The sequence below is a fragment of the Mastigoproctus giganteus genome, chromosome 13 (assembly GCF_048544385.1).
Source record: "Mastigoproctus giganteus isolate SK-2022 chromosome 13, ASM4854438v1, whole genome shotgun sequence".
Taxonomy (NCBI): domain Eukaryota; kingdom Metazoa; phylum Arthropoda; class Arachnida; order Uropygi; family Thelyphonidae; genus Mastigoproctus; species Mastigoproctus giganteus.
Window position 1 is genome coordinate 32,237,319 of NC_143587.1, and position 27,973 is coordinate 32,265,291.

Below are 27,973 nucleotides of genomic sequence, written 5' to 3' on the forward strand. Positions count from 1 at the left end.
TTTAAACATAACGAGAAAATGAATATTTTATATTTTAAATAATTATATATTAATTTTTAATCAACATATTTTGGAAAATAGCTCTTAAACACATGATTTTTGGGAACTAATGCCTTGTGTCGATTCATCTTCAATGGGTTCAACTGATTTCAAGAATTGCATATGATGTTCGAGAAGGTCTTCATAAGGATCAACTGTATGGGTCAGATCATCATATTGGTCTCCAACTGTCCAAAGTGTTTCAATATTATAGTATGCTCTTGTCTCTGCCAAGAAGGCATGAAGGACTATGTTCCCTAAAAAAAATAAATAATAATGATTCATGGACAATGGGAAATTTTTGCAGCATTTCAGATATTTAATTGACAAATTAGACCACTGTTTTTCAAACTTCTTTTAAAACTCATATCCCACTCAGACATTTCTAATAGCAGTGATTATAGTGAATAGTTTAATAACCCTAACAATATTATACTTCAATTGAATGTCTTCAAGCTCCATAGTTTGGAAAGCACTGTATTAGTCAATAATGCATAAATTTCAGTGGTTCATTATTGGCTGATAATCATGGTTTCTAGATACTTTTATATAGTCAAAAAGACAAAGTTATGTTGTAATTATGCATGTTCCTTAATTTTAATAACATTTTTCCCTTTTCCAATAAAACAGTTCTTAATTTTCTGCACTATAAAAACTCTTAATCCAGACCATTAAACTCAGAGAAACCTCCGACAAAAAGTAAATGTTTTTTCTAATACAGTAAAAGTCCGAAAATCCGGACTGTTCGGGGACTGGGTCTATCCGGATTTTCCAGATTCTCAGGCAGTACGTTTAAAATTCAAATTTAAGATGGAATAAAGAAGAGATGACCAGGTAAATTTTGAGTTTATTCATTAGCAAATAAAGCATGCTTCATTTATCGAAACGAGCAGTTTAAAAAAAAAAATAGTCAACACCTGACAAAAATGTAACTATAAAAATTTTCATCACAAAAAAAAAAAAAAAAAAAAAAAAACGTGTAATGCTTGAAATAGTGTTTAAAAATGAACAATGTAAAAGAAAAATACAGTATATAAATGAAAGCAGAAGATACATATTTTATATAAATTAATTATTTGTTTTAGTTTATTAACAAAACATTCATATAAAATACAAAGTTCGAAAAACAAATATTCATTCGTTCTTCTCCATAATTTTTGTTACGTCTGCTGCACTGCTTGTGGATGGAACACTTGCAGCTTCTACTTTATCTGCTGCACTGCTTGACGCTTCTATTGCTTTCTTTAAATACTTTCGTATATCATCTTGTTTACGACTTTGTAATTTCTTTGTGATAAAATTATTATGCACCATGTGTGCATGCATGATGTCCTGAAGACTGAAGACGTTCTGTTCCATAAATTTAATAACTGTTTCAATGGACTCTTCTGCAGTAGCCCAAGGTATCTTTTCTTCTTCAATTGTCATTTTCTTTGCCAGATTCTTCTGAATAATTCTCTTCTATCTTATCAGGAGTTATAACGCTTTGAATAATTTCTTGATCAGTGAAAGTCACTGAAATGCTAGTCAAGACATCAAAGGCAGATATTGTTGGGATATCAGAGACATGGTGTCACACAGACATAAACAGTGCAAAATTTGAATTTGGGGGATACAATGTGTACAGAAAGGATAGACAGAACAGGAAGGGAGGAGGGGTTATGCTGTTAGTTAAGAAATACAAAATCTAAGAAAGTGTATCCAACTGATGTTGGTGGACAATGCAATGTTAAGTCTGTTTCGTGTGCCATAAGCATTGGGAAAGGAAAAATGAGAGTAGGTGTGTATTATAGACCTAATGAGTATGAGTAATTGTGTAGAGAAATAAAGTGGGCTTGTAAATCAGAGTGTCTTATAATGGGGGATTTTAATTTCCCAGAGATTGACTGGAATTTGTGGGTTGGTCATTCACACATTAGCAAGGCTTTTGTGGATTTATTGGATGATTGTTTTCTACAACAGCATGTTCGGGAGGCAACTAAGGGAGTAATAATCTTGATCTGATTATCAGTAGTGATTCTTCGTGCATTAAGAATCTGCAGATAAAGGAACCACTAGGTGGCAGTGATCACAGTGTGCTGAAGCGGAAGGGTGCTGAAGTGGAAGGGATGAATCAGATTGGTCCACTTGATATCGGTGGTTCAACTGTTGATGATCCTGCTCAAGGGTAGCTAACAAACTAAATGAATATTTTGCATCTACATTCACACATGAGGAGTTATTCAGGGAGGGGAATGCCAGAGGTGTATTAAACTCTGGCAGTAAGCTAGATAATCTTATAATAACTGAGAGTAAAGTGGAAGAGAAATTGTTGAAGATAAACATAAGAAAGGCACCTGGGGTGGATAGAATCTATCCAGTTATATTAAAGGAGGCAACAAAGGAAGAAAGCAAACCCCTAGCCAAAGAAGCTCTCATAGAATTATGAGAGCTTCCTTGGACTCAGGGGAGGTACCCATGGACTGGAGATGTGCAAATGTGACCCCAATCCATAAAGGAGGATCGAGGGGAGACAAAGGTAATCACAGACCTGTTAGTTTAACTTCTGTTCCAGAAAAATTAATGGAGGTACTGGTTAAAGATGCATTGCAGGATCGTCTAGACAAGACTTATATCAGGCTTAATGTCGAAGTTTGCAGACAATAGAAAGGTCGGTAGGGTTGTTAATGACAGTATGCTGCTGCATCAGGATCTACAAAAGTTGAGCAGATGGGCTGAGTGATGGCAAATGAAGTTTAACATTGACAAATGTAAAGTACTGCATACGGGAAGCAATAACCCCCAAGTAACGTATCAACTGTGTGGTATTACACTGACAGTGATAGACAGTAAAAAGGACCTGGGGGTAATTATGCAAGCAGATATGAAGTTTTCTGAGCAGTGGAGACGGTCTGCAAGAGTAGCTCATGGTGTCTTGTCAATGATATACAGGAATTTTTCTAGCAGGGAGGTGATTATCCCCTTATATAAGGCAATGGTCAGGCCACACCTTGAGTACTGTATACAGGTCTGGCAGAAGGATGTAGAGCTGTTGGAACGAGTACAGAGAAGGGCAACAAGATTAGTGAATGGAACAAAGGGTTGCTCTTACAAAGAAAGGCTTAAGTTTTGCAAATTACGGTCTCTGGAGACTAGGCACCTATGAGGTGATCTGATTGAGGTTTATAAAGGCTTGAATCGTTTGAGCATGCCCAATGCTGATGGGATTCTTCCTCTTGCTCAGAATAATCACCTGAGAGGGCATAAATTCAAATTGAGGAAAGACAGTTGTAGGATAGATGTGTGGAAGTTTGTATTTAGCCAGTGTGTGGTTGATTGGCGGAACAAACTTCCATTGGTCGTTGTGGAAGTTGACAGCTTAAACAGATTCAAGGCAGAACTGGACAAACGTTCGGATCAAGTGGATGGGTGAAATGAGAAGGGTCTGTGGGTTTTTTTTTTTTTGGGTTGATGCTACATAAGCTTGCTTTCTTGCATCATGCTAATGCTAAATATAAATATTTGTGCCTATAAAAAATGAGTGTTAACACTTTCATTGGCATAACAGCTACATACAACACTTAGCTAAATAAGGAGCACATCTTTTGCCGTGGTGAGCAGATTCTGAAAATGGTTTTTACAAGCTGTTTTGACTGTGAAATATATCAGTCATGTTTCACAATCAGTGATATCAGTCTGTATGATAGACAAATGACTTATTAGTCCTCGAGTGTTGTTTGTTGCAACTCATCACAATGCACAAGAGTAGGAACAACAAATTTTTTAATACTGATGGCAAATGCATTTATTACTGCTATATAATAGCTAGTAAAGCAACAAAACCTTTTATGTCCAAAAATAAGTTGAAACAAAAATATAAAAATTTTTTTGCCATAGAAAAAAAAAAAAAAACAATTGTGTGTTACAGGTATAAAAAAAAACTGAATAAAGTTTTTTGAACTGAATAAGAACAAAGATCCAGAAAAAAAGTTATTCTGTCTTTATAGATAACAACAATTTAAAGTTTCTAATTAAAATTTTGTTGCTGTGTAATTCTGCACAATTACACTTACATCTTCATCATAACTAACTGTGGCTGATAGACCATATAATAAATTTTCTTCAAATAAAAAAAATACGCTTTTTTATAATATAAACTATTTATGGGTAGTTTCATGGTGCTCATAGTAAACACACCATTAGTTCACCATCCCTGAGCTAGCATCTGTAGGTGTGTCAAAAAAAGTGCTTGGTGATGAAATGAACCTAATAATTATCAATCCCCACTAAAGATGATGCCATAATGCCAATACTCTATTTCAACCCAAAAAAAATACTAACCTATCCACTAACTTTTATTACTTTGAATCCAGAAAACTTGAAATTTACAGGGTGTTTCTAAATTACATTGGCAAAACTATAGGGGTAGTTCTAGGTACTAAAATGAGTAAAAATTTTCATATAAATGCACATCTATAAATGCTTCCTTTCCAAGTTATAGCTCTTTTTGTGTGTTTGAAAAATGATGGGTAAAAATGTTTTTAATTGACGTTCTCTGAAATACAAGGAAGAGTGAATGTAATTAGCTCTCTTTAGCAAGTTTTAAAGTGCTCTTTCATCATATTCAGCAATAATAGAAGCTGAGCTGCTTGAAGTGGCAGCACAGACTTAGCAACATAACCTGCATTGTGTGACAATGACTGCTATCCATTTTCAAAAATCTCAAGCCAGTTCTAAATTGCATTACAGACATCCTAATTTTTGGGGGAAAGGTTTTTGTGTTCCTCAAGTATACACAGGGGTCTTAAGGTGCCTCCATTAAAAAAAAAAATCCAGTGCATTCAGGATGGCACAATGCTAGCCATGGCATAAGACTACATTCCCTATTACACTGCAGTAAGATGAAGAGTCAGGGGACCCAATGACTAGTTTGGTAAAGTTATTAAAGATTACATGGGGAACTGTTCTGAAATCTGGTTGGAGAGCTCAGAATTTATAGTTTCACCACTGATCTTTAACTAGTTAATTGGAAAATTTTAGTCATCCCCACCTAGTTATGTTTTTTTCTTGTAGAAAAGTCTTAATCATTCTACAGAAAAACTTTTTGTTCAACGATGCCCATAACAGTAAAACTACACATGAAATAATATCAATACCAATCTTAAGGTTATCCAAAAAGATTCCTTAGTGGTAATTTAAATATGATATAAGTTGGTTTAATGAATTTTAAAAGTTTTAAAATTGCCTATGGAAAATAATTACAGTATGTGTAAACATAATTCCTTCAAACAATCAGAGCTATCACTTTCATGATATAAGGGTACCCTTACACTGTTCAGAAAGAGTGACTTACACCACTCTTTCTGAACAGGTTCTAAGTTTCATTCAACATGATAATGATGTATTGGTCCCTGTAGTCATTCATAGAAGTAATGACTTAATTTTCTCACAAAGTAAAAGGCAGCAAGGTTAAGGAACATGACATGGGTGTAAATCATTTTTTAAAAATGATGACATGGGTGTAAATCATTTTTTAAAAATGATGACTTACACCACTCTGATTCTCACCAGCTCAATTAGAATAGGTTATCTTTTCATTTTTTCATGATTGTTAAAACAATAAAGTTCTATCAAGGTTCACGAAACAACAATCTTGATATTAAACTACTGGTATCACTGAATTTATTACTATATAATATTTATCAATGTAGGCTCAAAACTTACCCATGTCTACAGCTTTCCAGTCAGAGCAATCCTCGCCTTCGATTTTCAAATATGGATCTCTATTACTCTTTTTTCTCTTATTCTAATATTCACAGGAAAAGAAATATTTGGATTATAGAATAAAACATGGTAGTCATGGCATCAGTAGTACAATCAGGGAAGGAGGGTGCATATGCATCTTCAAACAAAAAAGAAAATTGGATTTAGTTTATAAATCGTAATATCTTTCATATGAAAATAAATTTTTATATGAATGCTTTCTCTTGCACCTCCCTTTCTGAGTGACAGTACAAATGCTTAAGTAATTCAAATGTTTATATTAAAAAGATATACAAGTATAGTACACTTTACTACCAAAAGTTACAGAACAGTAATTATATTGAAGATTTAAAACACCTTCAAAGTCAAAATTGGTATTTTTTATTACAGCCTGTAATACCATTCTGTCTTTTTTAATTACAGCCCAAAACTTGGTATTAGCATTAAACTGCAATAAGTAAAAAATTTTAGTCCTACTTAACTTGTCATTTTTATTTTCTTTGACAGAGTTTTATGGTCTGGCAGAAAATATTTCCAATCTGACAGCTGCAGTGAACTGATAAAATAAAAGAAGAGTACAACATGCAGTTTGAAAGGATTTATTAAAGGCAATTTTGCTTATCGTCAACCACTTAGTTTTCTTAACGCCTTTAAGCAACATTCCATCATATTCTCTCATTCATCATTAGCACTAATTTATTATTTATTTAATAATTATTTTATTTATTTACTTTTGTAATGAGAGCAAAATTCCATTACAGCAAACTTCTTGGGAGAACATTAATGATTTCACTGTACTGAAATTTCATTCAAATAATAGCTCAAAGAACCATTATTTGTTCATATGAACTCTGCTGCACTTTTGTAACACAGTGGTAATTTCTGCTTTAATTTTACTTAAATCTAGAGACTTATCATTAATTTTTATCTATTAATATCTTTAATTTTTGTCTAAAATGTGTAATTCTACTCTGCACTTAAGCTGAATACAATTATTAATTCTAATGCTTTTTTTCCCAGAGAGGGGAAAAATTTATTGGTTTGCACATTCATAACCATACTGTGTCACTGCTATATTCCCTCAAGCAAATACTGTCTGTATTTCTTTATTTCTCTTGTGGTATTTACAATGTGGGGTGCACTCAATAGTTCTGGACACAAATACGTGATCTGGTCGCGGAAGAGAACAGTGGGTGGATATTTGGCTGCTGTAAAGGGATAAGTATTTAGATAGTTTTACCGTATTCTTCATTAATTAACATTCTACATTGTGTTTTACAAAGCTATTAAATAGGTTCAGTAGCATTCGTTATCTTCTTATTTTGAATTTAACTAGTGATTTTTGGAAGTTGCGACTCCCGGTGTTGGCGCCAATATTGTTGAACTAGCCACCATATTGAAAGCGATAAGAAATTGCGCAACATATATATCTCAAACTGATAGCGTAAGGTATTATCAATTAATCAAAAATATTTATTAATCTTATTAAATTCCATTGTTAATTAAACTGTATTTAAACAGAAATCATAACCCAGACTAGAGCTGCGAAGCAAAGATCGCAGACTAGCATGAGTGCTGTAACTTAGGGGAGAAATGAAGGGGGCCATTCTCCAATGCATGTCTCAAAAAATGTGCAAAAAGTGAAATGTTTGCTGAATTTTCTAAAACAGGACAAAATCTAGCCAATGAGGATGTCTTTGTGTGCTAGATGCCTAGAGTGTCAAGAAATTAGGCAACAACTCAGTGTTCTGATGGCCATCTATGAGAGCTTGAGGTGTAGGGTATATGCCCTCGAAGAAATTAATATGAGGGGCTCATCAAGCTCTGAGCAGCCCACCTCAACGGCAGAGCTGACTCCTGTGCATCAGGCAACACAGAGGCAATCTCCAAGTCAGAATGCGCTGGTCCCAAAGGAACTAGTTATTGTTGGTGACCCTATTGTCAGGGAGATGGGGGAATATACTATGGAAGAAGGATAGGTAGACCAGGACCAGGGTAAGTCTGCTGGGGCAAAAGTTGATGACATTGTAGAGCAGGCATTATCATTTAAGGGCATAAAAGGTGATATTGTTGTACATGTTGGAACTAATGACATTAAGAGTAAGGGATCTGCAGATTTACTGAACAAGTACAGGTCAATATTGAAAAAAAGTTGCGAGTTAGGGTTGAATGTGAAAGTGTCTGCAATTCTGCCCAGTCGATAAATTCGGCCCTGGAGATATTGTGCAAGGCTCAAGAAGTAGAATTTTTTTCAGCCTGGTCTGTGCTTGTTGACAGGAGACACTGCTTCTACAGGGATGGGATTCACTTAAATAGAAAGGGTGCAAGAATATTTGATGATACTATTGAGGCAGTGTTAGCTTGAGGAGATACACAGACTAAAAGGTTAACAGTGGCTGCAGGCAGAGGCAAAAGGAATTCTTGCACAAAATCTATTAGAATGAGCAGCAGCATGGAAAGCAAGGCAATGGAAATTTCCAGAACGGTTGGGAGTCCTAGTGGAACAAATAAATACATGGGCATGTATACTTGCATGTACATCAATGCTAGGAGTATAGTTAATAAATTTGATGAGTTTTGAAGTGCTAGTCAAAACATCAAAGGCAGATATTGTTGGGATATCAGAGGCATGGTGTCACACAGATATAAGCATTGTAGAATTGGAATTTGGGGAGTACAATGTGTACAGAAAGGATAGACAGGACAGGAAGGGTTATGTTGTTAGTTAAGAAACACATAAAATCTAAGGAAGTGCATCCAATTGATGTTGGTGAACAATGCAATGTTGAGTCTGTTTGGTGTGACATAAGCACTGGGAAAGGAAAAATGAGAGTAGGTATGGGTTACAGGCCTAATGAATCTGATGAGTATAATGAGCAATTGTGCAGAGAAACAGAGTGGGGCAGTAAATCAGAATGTCTTATAATGGGGGATTTTAAATTTCCAGATATCGACTGGAATTTGTGGGTTGGTCACTGGCACACTAGCAAGACTTTTTTGGATTTATTGGATGACTGTTTTCTACAGTAGCATGTTCGAGAGGCGACAAGAGGGAGTAATACTCTTGATCTGATTATCAGCTGTGATTATTCATGGATTAAGAATTTTCAGATAAAGGAACCACTGGGGGACAGTGATCACAATGTACTGATATGGGAATTATTTAAAGATTTAACTACGATCAACGCTAAAGGGAAGGGCTTTTGCTTTCGTAAAGGTGACTCAGTGGTCTCAGACAGTTTTTAAATTCTGTACAGTGGGATCAACTGATGATGTTACCAACATTGAATTGTAAATGGGAAGCCTTCAGGGACTTAATCTTGGAGACTACTACTTTTCATTCCAACTAAGAAATACTGTTCAAAGTTCAGGCTTAAATGGTTGTCAGATGAATTAATGAGGCTCATGGCAGAGAAGAAAAATGTATGGGATGCCATATAAATTATCAGGTGACACAGAAGCATATGGCAGATATAAGCTTGTCTGTAATCAAGTCACAAAGGAGGTTAGGCAGGCGAAGGAAGATTAGGAGAAATCCTTGGCAAAGGACGCAAAGAAAAACAGCAAAGAATTCTTTACTTATGTAAACTCTAGAAGGAAAGGTATGAATCAGATTGGACCACTTAACATAGATGGGTTGACTATTGATGATCATGCTCATGTAGCTGATAAACTGAATGAGTATTTTGCATCTACATTCACACATGAGGAGTTATTCAATAAGGGGAATGCCAGAAGTTTATCAAACTCTAACAGGGAGCTAAGTAATTTTGTAATAACTGAGAGCAAAGTGGAGGAGAAATTGTTGAAGTTAAACGTAAGGAAGGCACCTGGGGTGGATGGGATGGGATCTATCCAGTTATATTAAAGGAGGCAGCAAAGGAAGTATCAAATCCTTAGCCATAATTATGAGAGCTTCCTTGGGACTCAGGGGAGGTCTCCATGGACTGGAGGTGTGCAAATGTATCACCAATTCACAACGGGGCTTCAAAAGGTGACACAAGTAACTATGGACCTGTTAGTTTAACTTGAGTTGAAGAGAAAATAATGGAGTCACTGATTAAAGAAGCATTACCTATTACTGCAGTCTTGTCATCTAGACAAAACTGTGGTAACAGTTAAGACACAGCATGGGTTTGTTAAAGGGAGGTCTTGTCTGACCAATTTGATTGGATACTATGATGTGGTCACAAAGGAACTGAATGTCAAAAATAATTTTGATATCATATACTTCAATTTCAGGAAAGCTTTTGATACTGTTGCACATGGAAGACCGTTGTACATATTGGAGAGGTATGGCATTAAGGGTAAGTTGCTACAATGGATAAAGGGATGGTTGAGTGGGAGACGACAAGAGAGTGGTAATCAATGGACACTGCTCTTTGTGGACAAATGTTATTAGTGGAGTTTGCCAGGGTTCGGTGCTGGACCCATTGTTGTTTTGTGTATTCATCGATCATACTGAAGAAGGTATATCAGGATTAATGTCCAAGTTTCCAGATGATACAAAGGGTGACAGGGTTGTTAACGACAGTAAAGACAGTATGCTACTCCAACTGGATCTAAATAAGTTGGGCAAATGGGCTCAGAAGTGGCAACTGAAGTTTAACATTGACAAATGCAAAGTACTGCAAATGGGTAGCAATAACCCAAGAGAAACGTACCACCTGTGTGGTACTACACTCAGGGAAGTGGAAAGTGAAAAAGACCTGGGAGGGGGGTTACTGTGCAGTCAAAGATGAAGTTTGCTGAGTAGTGCAGACAGGCTGCCAGGCCAGGTCATGGAGTCTTCTCAATGATATATAGGAATTTTGCTAGCAGGGACAGAGAGGTGATTATCCCGTTGTACGTTGTACAAGGAAATGGTCAGGCCACACCTAGAGTACTGTGTACAGGTCTGGAGGCTTCATTTTAGGAAGGATGTAGAGTTGCTGGAACAAGTACAAAGAAAGGCAACAAAATTGGTGAGGGGAACATAAGGGTGCTCTTACCAAGAAAGGCTTAAGTTCTGCAAATTGCAGTGTCTGGAGAGTAAGCACCTGCGAGGTGATCCGATTGAGGTGTATAAGGCCTTGAATGGATTGAGCAAGCTGAATGGTAATGGAATTCTTCCTCTTGCTTGGATTAAGAACTGATGGGTCATAGACTCAAACCGAGAAAAAACAGTTGTATAATGGATGTGCAGAAGTTTGCCTTTAAACTGAGAAAAGACAGTTGTATAATGGATGTGCAGAAGTTTGCCTTTAGCCAGCAGGTGGTTGATTGGTGGAACAGACTTCCATCATTTGTTGTGTAAGTTGATAGCCTAAATAAATTTAAGGCTGAGTTGAACTGGCATTTGAAACGAATGGAAGGGGTGAAATGGGAGGATTTTTTTTTTTTTTTGGCTGATGCTGCATAAGTTTGCTTTCTTGCATTGTATGCCTCTACTAATGCTAATGCAAATCATGAAAAACTAAGACTCCCAATAATAACCAATCATGATTTTTACATACAGTTTTGATTCTTTGTAAACCAAAACAAATTTATATAGATAGGTTCAAACAACACCTAGTATTAATTTTTTTTTTTTTTAATGAAAATCTCAAACACAAGAGGTATTAGAACCTATAGTACTTAGTACCGTGCTTGGGTTGGAGGTTGAGAAGATGAAAGAAAACACTTGTTGACATTAGACTTGAACTTCTGTAGACTGTAATTTTCAGGAAATATGTATGAAGGAAGTTTGTTCCAGAAAACGGCAGCTGAATGAATAAACGAGGAAGATGAAAAGTTGGTTCTGTGAGTTTGAAGTTGGATAGTAAATGGATGTTGGCTGGTGGCAGCACGTGTTTTGATAGAGAGAGCGGAAATTATAGAAACCAATTCAGAAGAACAGTGCCCATGAAAGTATCTGTAGAAAAGGCATGCAGCAGAAACAGAACATCTATAAGACAGAGAGTGGTTCAACTCTGTTAGAGATGAGTCATTAATTAACCTAATTGCCCTTTTCTGAATGGAATTTAGAAGCCTGAGAGAAGTTTTGGGTCACTGCCCACAGATGTGGGAACAATATTTCATGGTAGGGTGGATTTGCGATTTGTACAGAGTGAACAGCTGTTTGGAAGAAAAGTAACGCCGAGAGTGAAAGATAAAACCAAGTTTTTTAGATGCAGAGGAAGCAATATTTGTAATGTGCTTGTGCCAAGAGAGATTAGAAGTCAGGGTAATCCCCAAAAGAGATATATCATTTTGCCAAAAATTGGAGTGTCACCAAATATAAGCCTAGGAACAGAAGAATCCTTTTTGCGAGATATAAGACAAGACTGAGTTTTAGAAGGATTGAAATCAACTAAATTGTCTTTGCCCCACTGGAGAATTACCTGGAGATCGGCATTTAAGGAACTGGTAGCGGATATTGGAGAAGTTGAAGCTGATTGAGCAGGGCGAGGTTTCTCAAACTGGAAAGTGGAATGCAATGTGCTATCATCAGCAAAACTATGGATAGGATTTCAGGTCAATGGAAGAAGGTCATTAATATACAAGAGGAAAAGAGTAGGGGAAAGAACTGAACTTTGGGAGACACCAGCATTAGTGGAGAAGTTAGAAGACAGAGAGCCATCTACCATCATCCTCAGTGAGCTGTCAGAGAGAAAACTGGATAACCAATATGCAAAAAAAAATTGGCAAACCATAAGATGGAAGCTTGTTTAGAAGACCTTTATGCCAAATATGATCTTTGAGATGTCAAGAGCACATGCTTGTGTTTCACCTGACTAATGCTAACAAAAGGTAGTATTAATAATAAAGAAAGCCATCAACACTTGGAATATTTTCATTATAATGGAATCTTTTCCATTATTGAGAAAAACGTTTGTTTTTGGAATACCGGTATCATAAATTAAAAAGGCTGAAATACCGGTATTAAGATTTTGACCGGTATTGTAAGCTCTACTTTGTACTACCTTCAGAGATGGTTCCATAGAAAGAAAAGATCGCTTAAGAGAGAAATATGAAAATCATATTGCTGAAAAAGGAACAGTTTGAAAATTTAAAGAGGAAAACAAGAAAACAGCTTCAGAAGATAATACTCAAATCTGTGCTTCATTTGACTTACAGCAAGTAATATTTCTGCCTATTTCCAAAGAAGGAGCAATATTTTACAAAAGACGGCTCTCAGTATATAACCTTACTATTTATAATATTGCTTCCCATGAATGTCATTGCTTTGCATGGCTTGAAACAGAGAGCAAACGTGGACCATCAGAGATTGCTACAGCTCTCACCATATACTTAAAAGAATGTGATGAAGAGGGAGCTAACACAGCTAACCTTTATGCCGACAGATGTGCAGGGCAAAATAAAAATTCCATAGTTGCTTCTGCACTGTTACATTTCATTAATAACTCCTCAAATTTACGAGACATATCATTAAAATTCTTTGCTCCCAACCATGGACAAAACGAAGGCGACTCAGCGCATAGTGCTTTGCCTATGCCCTAAAAAAGGCTGGTGATGTGTTTCTTCCTACGCAGCTATACCCTATCATGAAAATGGCAAGACTTTCACATCCTTATAACATCTGGCCGTTAGAATACCAAGGTTTTAAAGACTTTAAAGAGTTTTCTCAGAAGATTTTTTTTTTTTTTTTTTTTTTTGTTAGTTATTGGCATATTGGCTTCTGTGGCCATAATGCACCTCCCACGGTTTTTGCACTAATCTGATCCAAGCCTGAGGCGAGATTCCAACCCGCGACCTTTGGGTTGCCAGGCAGGCACTTTAATTACCCGGCTAGCCCGGTCGGCTCTCAGAACATAAAAGTACTTTCAATTCGAAAGGATAACGAAACCGATACATCTATAAACTGGACAGAAAAGGCTGAGTTTAAAGTACAAAAACAAAATCCAAGTACAATTTATTTTAAAATGAGTCACAGAGATGCATCATATCATAAGGTCTATTACCTTAAAAAGAACTGAAACAAAATTCTTAAAAGAAGATGTATCTCCATTAAACCAAAGTCGAATTAAAATTTCCAAACCTAAGTACATCAAGATTTACTAAGTCTTTGCTCTGGTCAAACTCCTATTGTAAGGCTCAAGGAATATAAGGAGTTTTATGAAAGATTGCCCCATGAATAAGGTTCATGGAAAAATATTTTCATCTAAGTCTCTTTTTCAATTTAATAATGTTACTTCATTTGAAACGATTCGGCGTAAATATTGTAAGCCTGTTTTTTAGTAGTACTGCATTAAATAAAGTTTGATTTAGCTTTGTCTTTTTTTAAAGTTATTATTATCTATATTAATAATAAAATTCTAGCAAGCCGGCAGTCTGTAATTTTTTAATTTCAATTTCTTCTTAAACCGATTTCGATAGGACTTTCGATGCAGGGTACCTTAGAGAACCCCACTTAACATATAGGCTACTTAACATCATGCCATGTAATCAAGGAACTAAGTAGCAAGAAAAAAAACAGGCGGGCGAAGTCGTGGGCGGTCGCTAGTTTAGTTAATAAGTTGCTTTCTTCATTAGAAACGATTAGGCGTAACTATATACTCATACCTGAAACTCCAAAATTTCGGCCTCACAAAGAGGCATATCTGACAATGAAGGCTTTTTTTTCAGTAAAAAGCCTTAAATAAATTAATATTTTTTGGGCTCCTATTAGTCCCTCAACCTTTAGGAATAGTTCTTTATGCAATTTATTAGTATTCATAGCTCCATTACCGGTGCATGTAGTAAAATGTGCAACAATCGGGCAAATAAATTGTTTTTTTTACTCTCCTGAAAAGTTGCTAATAATGAGATATGCCTGTATGTGATGTAGGCGACAAGATTAATTTTGTTTTGTATTTTTTTTATTTGTAATCTTTTAAAATTATATATGATTTTAGATATAATGCCTTCCATGTAAATGATTTATAAATAACAAAAAATATATTAAACTTATATATTTAATTTTTTATCCTGGGGTGCACAGTAATCCTTTTAAGTAAAATAAGGGTGTGTGACCAAAAAAAGTTTGGAGATCCCTGGTCTAGATGATCTTGCAGTGCTTCTTTAACCAGTGACTCCATTATTTTCCCTGGAACAGAAGTTAAACTGACAGGTCTGCAATTACTTGTCACCCTTTGATCCCCCTTTGTGAACTGGGGTCACATTTACACATCTCCAGTCCATGAGGACTTCCCCTGAGTCCAAGAAAGCTCTTATAATTATGGTTAAGAGTGTGCTTACTATCTTTGCTGCCTCCTTCAATATAACTGAATAGATCCCATCCACCGCAGGTACCTTTCTAAGATTCAACTTCAATAATTTCTCCTCCACTTTGCTCTCGGTTACTACAAAATCATTTAGCTCACTGCTAGAGTTTGATAAGCTGCTGGCCTCCACTTCCCCACAGACTTCCTCATGTGTGAATGTAGATGCAAAATATTCATTCAGTTTGTCAGCTACCTAATCAGGATCTTCGACAATAGAACCATCAATATCAAGTGGACCAATCTGATTCATCCCCTTCAATAGTTTATATAAGTAAAGAGGTCTTTTCTGTTTTTCTTTGCATCCTTTGCCAAAGAATTCTTGTAATCTGCCTTCGCTTGCCTAATCATCTTTGTGACTTAATTACAGACTAGCTTGTATCTACCACAGGCTTCTGGGTCACCTGATAATTTATATGCATTCCATGCATTTTTCTTCTATCCCACAAGTCTCATTAGTTCATCTGACATCCATTTAGGCTTAAACCTTGAACAGTATTTATTAGTTGGTATGAAAAGCCTAATAGCTTCCAAGATTAATTCATTGAATACTTCCCATTTAAAAATTGCTGTTCGTAACATCATCGGTTGGTCCCATTGTATAGAATTTAAAAACTATCTCAGACTACTGCAGTCCTTTACGAAAGCAAAAACCCTTCCCTTTATTACTGATGGTGATTACATCTTTGAGTAAATCCCACAACAGCACATTGTGATCATGCCACCTAGTGGTTTCTTTATTTGCAGATTCTTAATGCATGAATAATCACTGCTGATAATCAGAGCAATAGTATTACTCCTTGTAGTTGCCTCCTGAACATGCTGCTGTAGAAACAATCATCAAAAAAATCCACAAAAGCCTTGCTAGTGTGCAAATGACCAACCCACAAGTCTATCTATATCTGGGAAGTTAAAATCCCCCATTATAAGACAATCTGATTTACTGGCCCACTCTAATCCTCTGTACAACTGTTCATTGTACTCATCAGAGTTATTAGGCATATAACATATGCCTACTCTCAATTTTGCTTTCCCAGTGCTTATGTTACACCAAACTGACTCAACATTGCACTGTCCACCCATGTCAACTGGATGCACTTTCCTAGATTTTGTCTTTCTTAACTAAATGCATAACCCCTCCTCCCTACCAATCCTGTCTATCCTTTCCATACATATTGTACTCCCAAATTCCAATTCTGCATTTCTTATATCTGTGTGACACCATGTCTCTGAAATCTCAACAATATTTGCCTTTAATGTCTTGACCAGCACCTCAAATTCATCCAATTTATTTACTAATCCCTTAGCATTGGCGTACATGCACCTGCTCTTACTCTTAGTTACCCTAACACAGCCCATGTATTTACTTGTTCCATGATGAATCCCAGCAGTCCTTGAAATCCCTAGCACCTTGCTTTCCAGGTTGCTGCTCATTCCAATACAAGCAGTGCAAGAATCACTTTCACCTCTGCCCGCAGCTACAGTTAATCTATTAGTCTATGAATCCCCCAAGCTTGCAGATTTCCAACCCATCTAACACTGCCTCGATAGCATCAGCAAATATTCTTGCACCCTTTCTATTTAAGTATATCCCATCCCTGTAGAAGCAGTCACTCCTGTTAATAATGAGCCTTGCACAATCTCTCCAGGGCCAAATTGATTGACAAGGCTCTCATCATATACTCCCTCCTATGGTGTCCTGGCAGAATTGCAGACACTTTCAAATTTAACCCTAGCTCACAACTTATTTTCAATATTGACCTGTTAAATTTGTTAAATCTGCACATCTACTCTTAATGTCATTAGTGCCAATGTGTACACCACCCTTTGTGCCTTTAAAAGATGATATCTGCTCTACATCATCATCATGAGTGCCTCCGTAGCCAAGTGGGAAGGAGCAGCAGTGCGTAGCATACGCTTCTTGATTAGACCGGGGTTCGAGCCCATCACCACCAAATACGGAGGATGTGGAAAGGTCAGGGAATGACCACCGCATATTCCCAGAGCAATATGGCCTTAGTTGCTAATGCTCCTAAAAACCAAATAACAAACAACAAAAAAACAACATCATCAATGTTTGCCCCTGGCAGACACACCCTGGTCCTATTCCATCTATCCTCTTTGCATAATATATTTCCCTTCTCCCTGACAATAAATTCACTGACAATAACTAGCTCAGGTGGGACCAGTGCATTCTGCCCTGAAGATTGCTGCTGCTGTGTTGCCTGATGCACAAGAGTGAACTTTGGAATTGAGTTGGGCAGATCCCCCACATTAAGTAGTTGGCATAAATAAATATGTATTTTATGCAAAAGAACAATTTATTTTCTTTATTCAAAAACCACTATCTTAGTATCAGATTAAACTCTTCCCAGCATAATACTTTTCATAATATATTATTATTATTACTTAATTTCTATTCAAATATTTTAATACATATGTTATAAACTTTATAAATACTAAGTTTCTTCACATTCTTAATTACCCAATTACTATTCATTATTATTGTCAAATGTAGCTTATGCATGAAACAAAGGAAGGAGATATTTTCTTCCTGCTTCTGTTAGATTTATCAGCTGGGATGTGTTCTGAAACAAGTTTCTACTATGAGATGTGCAAAGCAAAGAGATGTGCTTGGTGACTGACTTGTGAATTCCAGATATCTGTACAAAAACCTCTCCACCTTACTTAGAGGTTGTTGTATTTTATGTACAAAGAGAAGCATTAAAATTTTTATATAACCAAACCATGGGTTTGCTCAATGCTCAATAATACAACAGGACTGGCAACTTGCCAGTAGAATGCCCAGATGCAAGGACTACAGGCTATTAATAGTTATAAAGCAAGCTACCTATGGTTTGATAATAATAATAATAAAAAATTCAAATATTTCCTCCTGCAATTCATACATCAACTACAGCTTGTCTACAAGATGAGTGTGATAAAACAACTTTCTGCTTAGACACTAGTAAGAAGAGAAATGAAATATTTCACAGCATTTTATTAAAAGAAAACTTTAAAAAGTCGGTTATAATGAACAATAATAGAAAATATATATGTACTTACAAGTTTGCATATAAAATTCATAAAAGCATTTAAATGTCGAGGTGATTTTGCTGTAGCTAAAACCATATAATCAGCATAGCACATTTCTTTTGGAATTTGAATTACTGCAATGTCATTAAGCTTTTCTGCCTTCATGATATCTATTAATTCTTCGAGGTCGAATACTCCTGTTAACCCTCCTTTAAAACAGTGGAAGAAATTTTAATGTTAAATAAATATAAAATTACAAATAAAATATAATATAGCTATAGTCATTTTGCAAGGCTTCAAAAAACATAAAAGTTGAGCATACTTTACTTGAGAATTTGAGTCCTATATTTGATTGTCCTAAATTATTCATCACTAATATATTAATATTAGTGATGAATAATTTGTGGCAGAATTAACACAACTTTGCTTTGTAAGAAAGATGATTAAAATGTCTATATAGATAGCAATACAGGAAAAAGGTGATAAACATACCCAATGAATGCCTCTGAAAAAAACACTGAAATCCTACAGATGTGTAATATAACAGCCTGCCTCTACCAAAGAAGAATGGCATAAATAGAAATTTCCAGTAATGGAGGCTAAAAGTGATGAAACTGTGTTTGGTCTCCACAGTAAAGCTGTAGCATCTCATCAGCTATGCACTATGAATTTCTGAGATTATGATGGGCACCATGACAAGGTTCACTATTCATTATACTTCAAGTATACAGCTTTAAAATAGTTTTTGGAGGCCAGCCACTACATAGTCTACCAGACTGAAACTATCAGTAATTCTTTACGAAGCATCAGAATTGGCTATTACTTTGCAAACTGTAGTTTGAAGAAGTCCAACCAACTAGTGTGCGAGGGAAGGGGACTGATGAGGCCATATTACTTTTATTACGTTAAGGATCTGGGTGTATCTTGTTATGGGTAATACCTAAAATCTTCATCTATTCATATATGATCACCCCTCCTCAGCTTTAACTCATCTACATTAATAGATCACAAATAGTCAAACTAAAGGAACAAAGTTATCTGCAAAAAGAATTAAACCTCCCAAAAATATGTCTGAGTTCTAACCTCAATGATTTCCATTTAAAATCTTCTAAGTCCCATTTACTTTTTTTGACAATGTCAATAACTGATTTCTTCGGCCATCTATCATTTGTCCTAATTATCTAGTCTACAATTTCTTTCATTAAATTTGGTATTTATGCATATGTCTACTCTGATATCCCTTATCAGAGATGTGGAATCTCTTTACTCCATTACGCCAAACTGATCTGTTGCCAAAATCAAACTCAACACACTACTCAGAACATTCTGACTGTCTGTAAAATCTGCTCTCTGCAACATAACTTTCCTAATAGTCGAGCAATTTTCCATGGTCATTTTAATGTTCACAACTCCAACTGGCTTCAATTTTCTAGTTGTATGGACCCAACTGGTTGCAGTATCCGAAATTTTCATCCTCTTATTTTTATTTTTACAATCTCTGTTTTGCTTCTCACACCAGAATATTAGTAAACATGCCTTTGATGTCTATATGCACCACAACAGTATTATTGAACTTTTTCTTGCTTGGTTATGTTAATGAAATGTAATAAATTAATAATAAATCACATAGATATCGACAGCAATTCAATACCCCCCATCATTCCCCTTCAAGTTGTTATAGTGAGCACATATGGTAACAGGAATTTGATCACCCAAAAGTATCAAATGTAATATTTTTTGATTCTTCAATGTAACTTCCTACTAACAAGGAAGTTACTGTGATATTTGACTAAGAATCAATTCTGATTATAGCAAATTAGTAAGTGTGGATTTATTTCAACAAAGGAGCTGAATATGATAATAGCTGCTACTTTGCATTCTATTTTTTTGTCATTCTGTAACTTATGCTCCTTTAGAAATGGCATCAATATCCAAGGGCTAACCTAAACTACAAATTTTGTTTTTAATTCAAATAGCCTTATCAAAAGGGGCAAATATGACATAACAACATGTTTGAAGAGACTTGTTTCTAGAACTGCTTCAGTTAGAAACTCTGTGCCAAAACATTGAATAATGTATCAAGTCTAAATGAACAGCCAAATGTGTGTACGTGCAGAATATAAACTTCTTATTGATATAGGTCAACTTATGGAAAATTATGTTGTTCCCAGAGAGACAGAAAGCAGAGTAGCATCTATTATCATCTCATATCAAATACAGCCCAGTGCTAGTGTTAAAATATACTTGTAACTTTAAGTACATATTTATCTTAAGTTTTTCTTCCACACATCACTTGGCTGCACATTTAGACTTGATACACTATTTGCTCTTTCAGCATGAAGTTGCTAACAAAGGCCATCTGAAAAGAAACCAGTAAGTCTTGAAAGAGGCTGTAATGGCAGTATCTCAGTTTTTAAAAAAATAACACATTTTCTCTTTTAGTGATGCTATTCAACTTAAGAACAAAATTAGTAACTTTAGGTTGATTCATGGATAATGTCATTTCTAAAGTGAGCAGAAGTCCAAGCCTGTCACTGTCAAAAGAGGGAACAAAGCTTTCTACAAACAAAATGACAGATAAGCAGAATGTGGCACAGCATCTATTATCATATTATCATTTTGCACACTACATTTGTTTCTGAATTAAATCATAATTTTGTAAAGAACATTATTTTATCTTGGCACATGCAAATGCACACTTCAAACTTCATTGCACGCTTCAAATAAATGTAATCTTCAAACTTCATAAAAATTCCAAACTTCGTGCATATCAACAAACAGAAAGCAAAGAACATATAAGGTCCCCTCTCATTCATTTATTCTCACAATTCATCTATGAGAATATTTTTTATCCTCAATCAGAGCCACAACTGAAAAGACACTTGTACTTATAAAAGCTTTATAAATTGTAATACTTATTGGAACATTTGTATTTATAATAATTTCATACAATTCAATTAATATCTGCTCTACTTTGTATAAAATTTGATATTAGAGATTAACCTATACACCCAGCCTTAAACTTATAGAAGGTATATCATCTTTTTCATCATGAACCTGCCTTTTTATGTCATGCATGGTTTCCTAATGCATCTGAACATTAAAAACCTATAATTCGATCACATGCAAATATTTTTTTATTTTTTTGTTTAATCTTGATTAATAATATCCTCTGCAGGAAATTCTGAAATTTCAGAATTTCAACAGTCTAGTAATGATTTCAAAAAAAGTTACTTTGCTGCCAACTCGATTACACAGACCAATTTGTGTGTCTTTAGGTACATCTGAATATTTACCAGTGGATTTTTTTATATTATTATTAATAATAATAGATATTATATTATCATAATATTATTAATATTCAATTTAATAAAAAAGCTAAAGAAGTTTTAAAGAATGCCTACTTCTCTGTGAATTGTAAAAACAAATTTCACTGTGGCAATTTTTTTTTTATATTTAATTTAGTAATTGCAAATCTTTATCTTTAAAATAAAATTATAATACAGCAACAAATAGAGATTTTATCAAAATATTTTTTCAGTGAAGTTTTCTCTATTACTGTTAAAATATCTTATTTTAAAAGCAATTACTTATTGTTAAAGTTATTTTTTTTTTAAACCTAACTAGTCATTTTTGATAATCACTATCACAGCGCAACTTTATGGAATAAATCTTATTGGTAATCCCACATTAAGAAGAAAAAGAATAGCTCTACAACCATTAAGATCCAGCTTTCATTATTATAATAACGTGAAATAAAACAGTTATCTGAAGACATTCTGTTTTCATTGTACAGTGCATTTAATAAATCGTATTGTGTAATTAAGATATAAGAGGTGGAACAAAACCTGACCTTCTGTGTATTCTATGAACATCACTTTTTATTGTTATGCTTCTTTTGTTAGAGAACTGAATGTGTGATCATGGATAAAGTTCATTATCAAATTCCTGTTTTTGGGAGGCAAACAGCCAAGGACTATCCATGAAGAAATGCCTATGTTGTATGGGGGATATCTGTCCATCGTATGACATAAAACATTAGTGGAGTCAGTTCAAGTCGGCCAGAAGAATGACCACAGTGAGGAAAGAAGTGGGTGGCCTTCCGCATCTCACACTGCTGAATTCATGGAGAAAATTGAACTCAATGATCACTAGATAACAATTAAACAGATAGTTGCTGAGACTGAGATAAGCTATGGATCAGTGGAGACCATAATTCACAATGATTTGAATATGAACAAGGTCTCAAGCATAATGGATTCCTCGCTTGCTCACATATCTTCAGAAAGAAAAAAGCAGGCCTGCTCTGCTGAATTAATTGCCACATGTGATAATGATCTTGACCTGTTTTTTTCTATGAATGGTGACTACAGATGAATTATGAATACATAACTTTGCCCCAGACACAAAACAAAAAAAGGTTTCAAAACAATGGAAACATCCATCATCACCAACTCAAAAAGAACAGAGTGCAACCATCTGTAGAGGGGATGTTGCTATCAGTTTCCTGGAATGAGATTATTATTATTAGCCATATGGTGCAAGGAAGTCTGAGGCTTATGCTGCACCAGCCAAAAATAAAATTTTCTGAATTACCACGAGAGAGAGAGAGAGAGAGAGAGAGATGGGCATTATTCTCACAGATTACCTCAAGTAGTGTACCACAATCAATGCACGTTACTACAGCAACTTACTGAAGCAATTACATGCAGAAATTAAGGAAAAGTAACATGGAATGCTCATCAAAGGTGTGCTGTGGCTTCACGACAATGCACCAGCCCACACTGTTGTTGCAACATCGACATTAACAACATTTAACATTGACAAATGCAAAGTACTGCATATGGGTAGCAATCCGAGAGAAACGTACCAACTATGTGGTACGGCACTCAGGGAAGTGGAAAGTAAAAAAGACCAGGGGATAATTGTGCAGTCAAATATGAAGTTTGCTGAGCAGTGCAAACTGGCTGCCAGGGCAGGTCATGGAGTCTTCTCAATGATATATAAGAATTTTTCTAGCAGGGACAGGGAGGTGATTATCCAGTTATACAAGGCAATGGTCAGGCCACATCTAGAGTATTGTGTACAATACTCAAAATGAGTATTGTACACAAAATGGTGTACAATACTTCCTAAAATGAGGTCTGGAGGCCTCATTTTAGGAAGGATGTAGAATTGCTAGAATGAATACAAAGAAGGGCAACAAGATTGGTGAGGGGAACAAAGGGGTGTTCTTATCAAGAAAGGCTGAAGTTCTACAAATTGTAGCGCCTGGAGAGTAGGCACCTGCGAGGTGATCTGATTGAGGTGTATAAGGCTTGAATGGGTCAAGCAAGCTGATTGCTGATGGGCTTCTTCCTCTTGCTCAGATTAAGAACTTGAGGGGGACACAGTTTCAAACTGAGGAAAGACAGTTATAGAATAGATGTGTGGAAATTTGCATTTAGCCAGCAGGTAGTTGATTGGTGGAACAGACTACCATCTTTTGTTGTGGAAGTTTGATAGCCTAAATAAATTTAAGGCTGAGCTAGACAGGCATTTGGAACAAATGGAAGGGTTGGCTGATCTGCATAAGCTTGCTTTCTTGCGTCGTACGCCTCTACTAATGTTAATGTAACCACTGATTTTCCTGGAAGTTAGGACTTCATATCTTGCCACACCTTATTCCCTGACTTTGGCACCTTCTGACCGCTTTCTCTTTCTGCAGTTGAAATCATTTTTGCATGGAAAGCAATTTTTTTTTTTTTTTAATGCAGTGATAATTTCTGCAACATAAGCATGGTTTCAAAAGCAAAGTGAGACCTTCTACAAAAATGACATAAGAAGTGCTGCAAAAGATGGGAGAAATGTGTCACTTTCGGTAGTGACTACAGAGAGAAGGGGTAATATACATTCCAAATTTCAACTTCCTGGAACACAGAGACCAAGATCAGGGAGAAAAACTTTTTGATACCCACTCGTAATATTATGCAATTAATTCATAGTGAAATACTAGTGGCATAGTGGACTCTCCTAGCCAGCGACTGCTCGTAATCAGCCTTTCCCAATCTCACCTTTCCTGTGGTACTTTTACAGATCAAATTGCAGCTGACATAGCTTCTGTACATTTTTATTTCTTGTAACTGTCCCATGCCATCTTTTTCTGATGTTCACCTCTGTACTCATGCATCCTCTTCATGTTATATTTTTTTAATGGTATGGTATATATGCATCCACGGCTTTTGACTACTGCTTTAAATATATTCCATAATTCTAATGTACTAACTCTCCCTCTGATATCTGCCTAGTTAATAAAGGCCATGTAGTATCATAAACTATCATTGTCCCCCTTTCTGAAATTAAAATTAGGTTGGATTATGTTAGGTGTGTGCATTAAGTGCCAAAACAACAAAATAAGGCTATGAAGTGTAAGTATCATGTAACTGCAAATATTCTTTGGTTAGTTTGCTATTTGCTGGACAAAAACCACAGTTTTAAGAGAAAAACTTATAAAACCTGAGACCGAATAACTTAACACACTATGAATAAAGACCATAAAATATACCTCATCACTGACAGGATTCAAATTTAGGCCTTTTCCATCCAGTGTGGGAGGATGGTGATTATAACCACTGTGCTACCTGTGGGGTCTGTGTTCAGTATTTTCAAAATTGAAACAGTGTTGGTGGTAACTTACATATTCATAAAAGTTATGAAATTTTACAAACTTACTGGTTTTGCAAACATTTTAAAAATTGTTTTGTTGTTTGGTTTTTAGGAGCATTAGCAGCTAAGGCCATATTGCTCCGGGGATATCATTCCCTGACCTTTCCGCATCCTCCGTATCTGGTGGTCACGGGCTAGAACCCCGGTCTAATCAAGAAGTGTGTGCTACGCACTGCTGCTCCTGCCCACCTGGCACTTTAAAAATTAAAATACAAATTAGAGTAAGGTTAATATGGATTTTAGTTTTCTTTCGGTATAGTTTCACTCTCAGTTTATATCATTTATTGCATTAGAACAAAGTATAGCTATTAAAAAATCAGATAATCAGTATGTGCTTATTATTATTGTTTTATGAACCATGTGCTCATTCACATAAAATTCAACAGTTTTAAGTATAACCCCAGGGGCTCACATCTGGTGAGTATAGGCTTGGCACACCCAGGGTCCTGGGCTGGATATCATCATTCTTCTCTTTCTTGGTGATTCTCTTCTACTTTTGACTCTCTCTCTCTCTCTCTCTCTCAGGGTTACTCGAGAACTTTAGCATTAGCATTAGTAGAGGCATTTGATGCAAGAAAGCAAGCTTATGCAGCATCAGCCAAAAAAAAAAATAAATAAATAAATAAATTAAAAAATAAATAAAAATAATAAAAAATAACCACTTCCACTTCACCCCTCTCTTCGTTCGAAATATCTGTCCAGCTGAGCCTTAAACTTATTTAGGCTATCAACTTCCACGACAGGGAATGGAAGTCTGTTCCACCAACCAACCACCCGGTGGCTAAAGGCAAATTTCCGCACGTCTATCCTACATCTGTCTTTCCTCAATTTGAATTTATGTCCTCTCAGGTGATTATTCTGAGCAAGAGGAAGAATCCCATCAGCATTGAGCATGCTCAAACCATTCAAGGCTTTATACACCTCTACCAGATCACCTCGCTGGTGCCTAGTCTCCAGACATTGTAATTTGCAAAACTTAAGCCTTTCTTCGTAGGAGCACCCCTTTGTTCCATTCACTAATCTCGTTGCCCTTCTCTGTACTCGTTCCAGCAGCTCTACATCCTTCTTGAAATTTTTTTTCAAAAAAAAACTTTTTTTTTTTTTTCCTGGTGCAGCATAAGCCTCAGGCTTCCTTGCATCATATGGATATTATTAATAATAATAATAATAATAATAATAATAATATACATAAGTATATAACCATAGGAAACCCTTCAAAGAAGCATGTAAACTGAATGGCTTTTCTTCAAACTGGAAGAAAAGACTTAGTCCCTGAAGTGATTATAAATCATAGCTAAAGTCCAGTGGCATAGTGTACATGTAATGAACCAGTACAACACACTGGGCTTCCAAATGCCACTTATATCAAGCAGATAATAAAATTAACGATCAGGGTCCCAAGAACGAATTTTTTACTGGGCCCATGAGAGTTTTATGTGCCACTGTAAAATTCAGTGTTCATAGGTGACAACCAAAACAGAAACAAAAATTTTTATAAATACAGCATTTAAGATGTTTGAATAACATAATGCATTTCACCTAAGCTTTCTGACTGATACTGGGGAAATGAGCTGCTTCGGGATGTTATGCAAAGTTTCCAACACATGTAGTTATTTGCAATTGTCTAAAAAAAAAAAAAACAAACTGGCACATACATGGCCAGTTCTAATATTACAGGACACACTTTGGTACAGCATGTGATCATGAAATATAGAAAGAATTTTTTTTAGAATAACTATGATTTATTTTAATGTGGCAGAGTTTTATGACTGAGTTTTTATTTTAATCATGATACCCAGATCTGTTCACAAATTTGTTCACCCTTGTACTCATACACACACATATTAATACATACATACATACATATCAACTGTCTGAAACATTGTACCGTCACAACATCCTGCTTTGTCAACATGTACATCCTTATCACTAATTAAACTTTATTCACGTATGATCTTAGAATTTAACAAAACTTTTTACACTACAGTTCTATATATATTCAGAACAGAGCTATAGTGTACTGGTAGCAAAAAATCTGTATATTGGTGTACAGATTATTTAACTTCATATGCCAGTGAAAGGCACAGTACTTATTTATAAATATACCTACTTTTCAATTTGGGGTCTATATACTTAAACTTCTTTTCTTGATACAACCAGAATTCACCTTCCTCTTTGTTTTCTTCAGCGAGAGCCTTCTGCCACTCTTCTTCAACATCTAATATGTTCTGTGCATCCTTATCACTATATTCAGTGAACTTCTCTGCTACAGACAATGGTAGATTACTATCAAGCGAATTACTAGTCAATTCAGTTGACTTATACGATGACAATGAATCAGTCTCAAGTTTTGATGATGTAGATTCAACTTCAAATTTTCCATTTGCTGCAGCATGATTGAATGATTGTTCTTCACTTGGTCGTGGCTTGGCCTTACCGGGTGATGAAGGTGGGGGTCCTTCAAAATCTGCCATAATATCGTTCATAATCGATCGAAGTTCGGGATCATTTTCTAAAAGGTTTTTCATGTTGTCCTCTTCTGCTGTATCATTTTTATCCTGATCTTCTTTTGTATCTTTTTTTGACTGCGAAGATGTGGAGAAGCATCGAGAGGGCCGAACCGACGTAGAAGACCACAGTAGTCTCCAATATTTAATACACTGAGGTTTATATAAATACGAGTTCAACGGCAATGAGTCAGGAAGGCAAGAAATAAACTTCCTTCCTTTGCCCACGTTCTGTATTAGCAAATATGACGAATTCATATTAATAATTTTGTTTCTCAGCCAATTACCTGAAGATGATCTAGAGCCGCCTGAATAAGTACACATCAAATTAGTGCACTCATAATGAGTAAAAATACACTGACGTTTCCCACCGCATTCTACAACTTTTACTGATTCTAACAGTGGAACGAAACCTGGTTTTATTCTTAATGTACGTATGAACATCGTAACTAAAACTGAAGACGTCCTAGACCTCCTATAAGCACGAAATTTTAAAATAACCAACAGACTTCACTACTTTAAAAAACTTGGTGATATGCCTACATAATAGGCTCATTACTATCATTACATAACAACATTAATACCACATATAGTACAGAATTCCCCTTCATTAACTGCGAAAACTTGAAATATATTATTTGAGGACACCTAGTGGCAGAGAGAGAGAGATTGTCCAATTAGTAAATCTCTATTACATCTGGA

The 27,973-nt window shown here is 35.6% G+C and overlaps 1 protein-coding gene across 1 annotated transcript; it reads right to left on the reverse strand.

Annotated features, from left to right (window-relative positions):
• Positions 1–27,858, reverse strand: RsfS312 (ribosomal silencing factor RsfS-like protein, 312). Its single transcript, XM_090387027.1, has 4 exons — positions 26,875–27,858; positions 18,090–18,268; positions 5,743–5,824; positions 1–296 (listed from the first exon to the last, which is right to left on the reverse strand). Exons 1-4 carry the CDS (start codon positions 27,713–27,715, stop codon positions 85–87), a joined length of 1,314 nt encoding a protein of 437 aa, XP_090243153.1. The 5' UTR covers positions 27,716–27,858; the 3' UTR covers positions 1–84.
• Between the last annotated feature and the right edge of the window lie 115 nt (positions 27,859–27,973).

What these genes read in the sequence shown, in the direction of transcription:
- RsfS312 (XM_090387027.1), bottom strand. Translation starts at nt 27,715, where the DNA reads ATGTTCATACGTACATTAAGAATAAAACCAGGTTTCGTTCCACTGTTA. An exon ending in TATAGACCCCAAATTGAAAA is followed by an intron (nt 18,269 to 26,874) that starts GTAGGTATATTT and finishes ACTGTTTTAAAG; the next exon opens with GAGGGTTAACAGGAGTATTC. An exon ending in CTGGAAAGCTGTAGACATGG is followed by an intron (nt 297 to 5,742) that starts GTAAGTTTTGAG and finishes TATTTTTTTTAG; the next exon opens with GGAACATAGTCCTTCATGCC.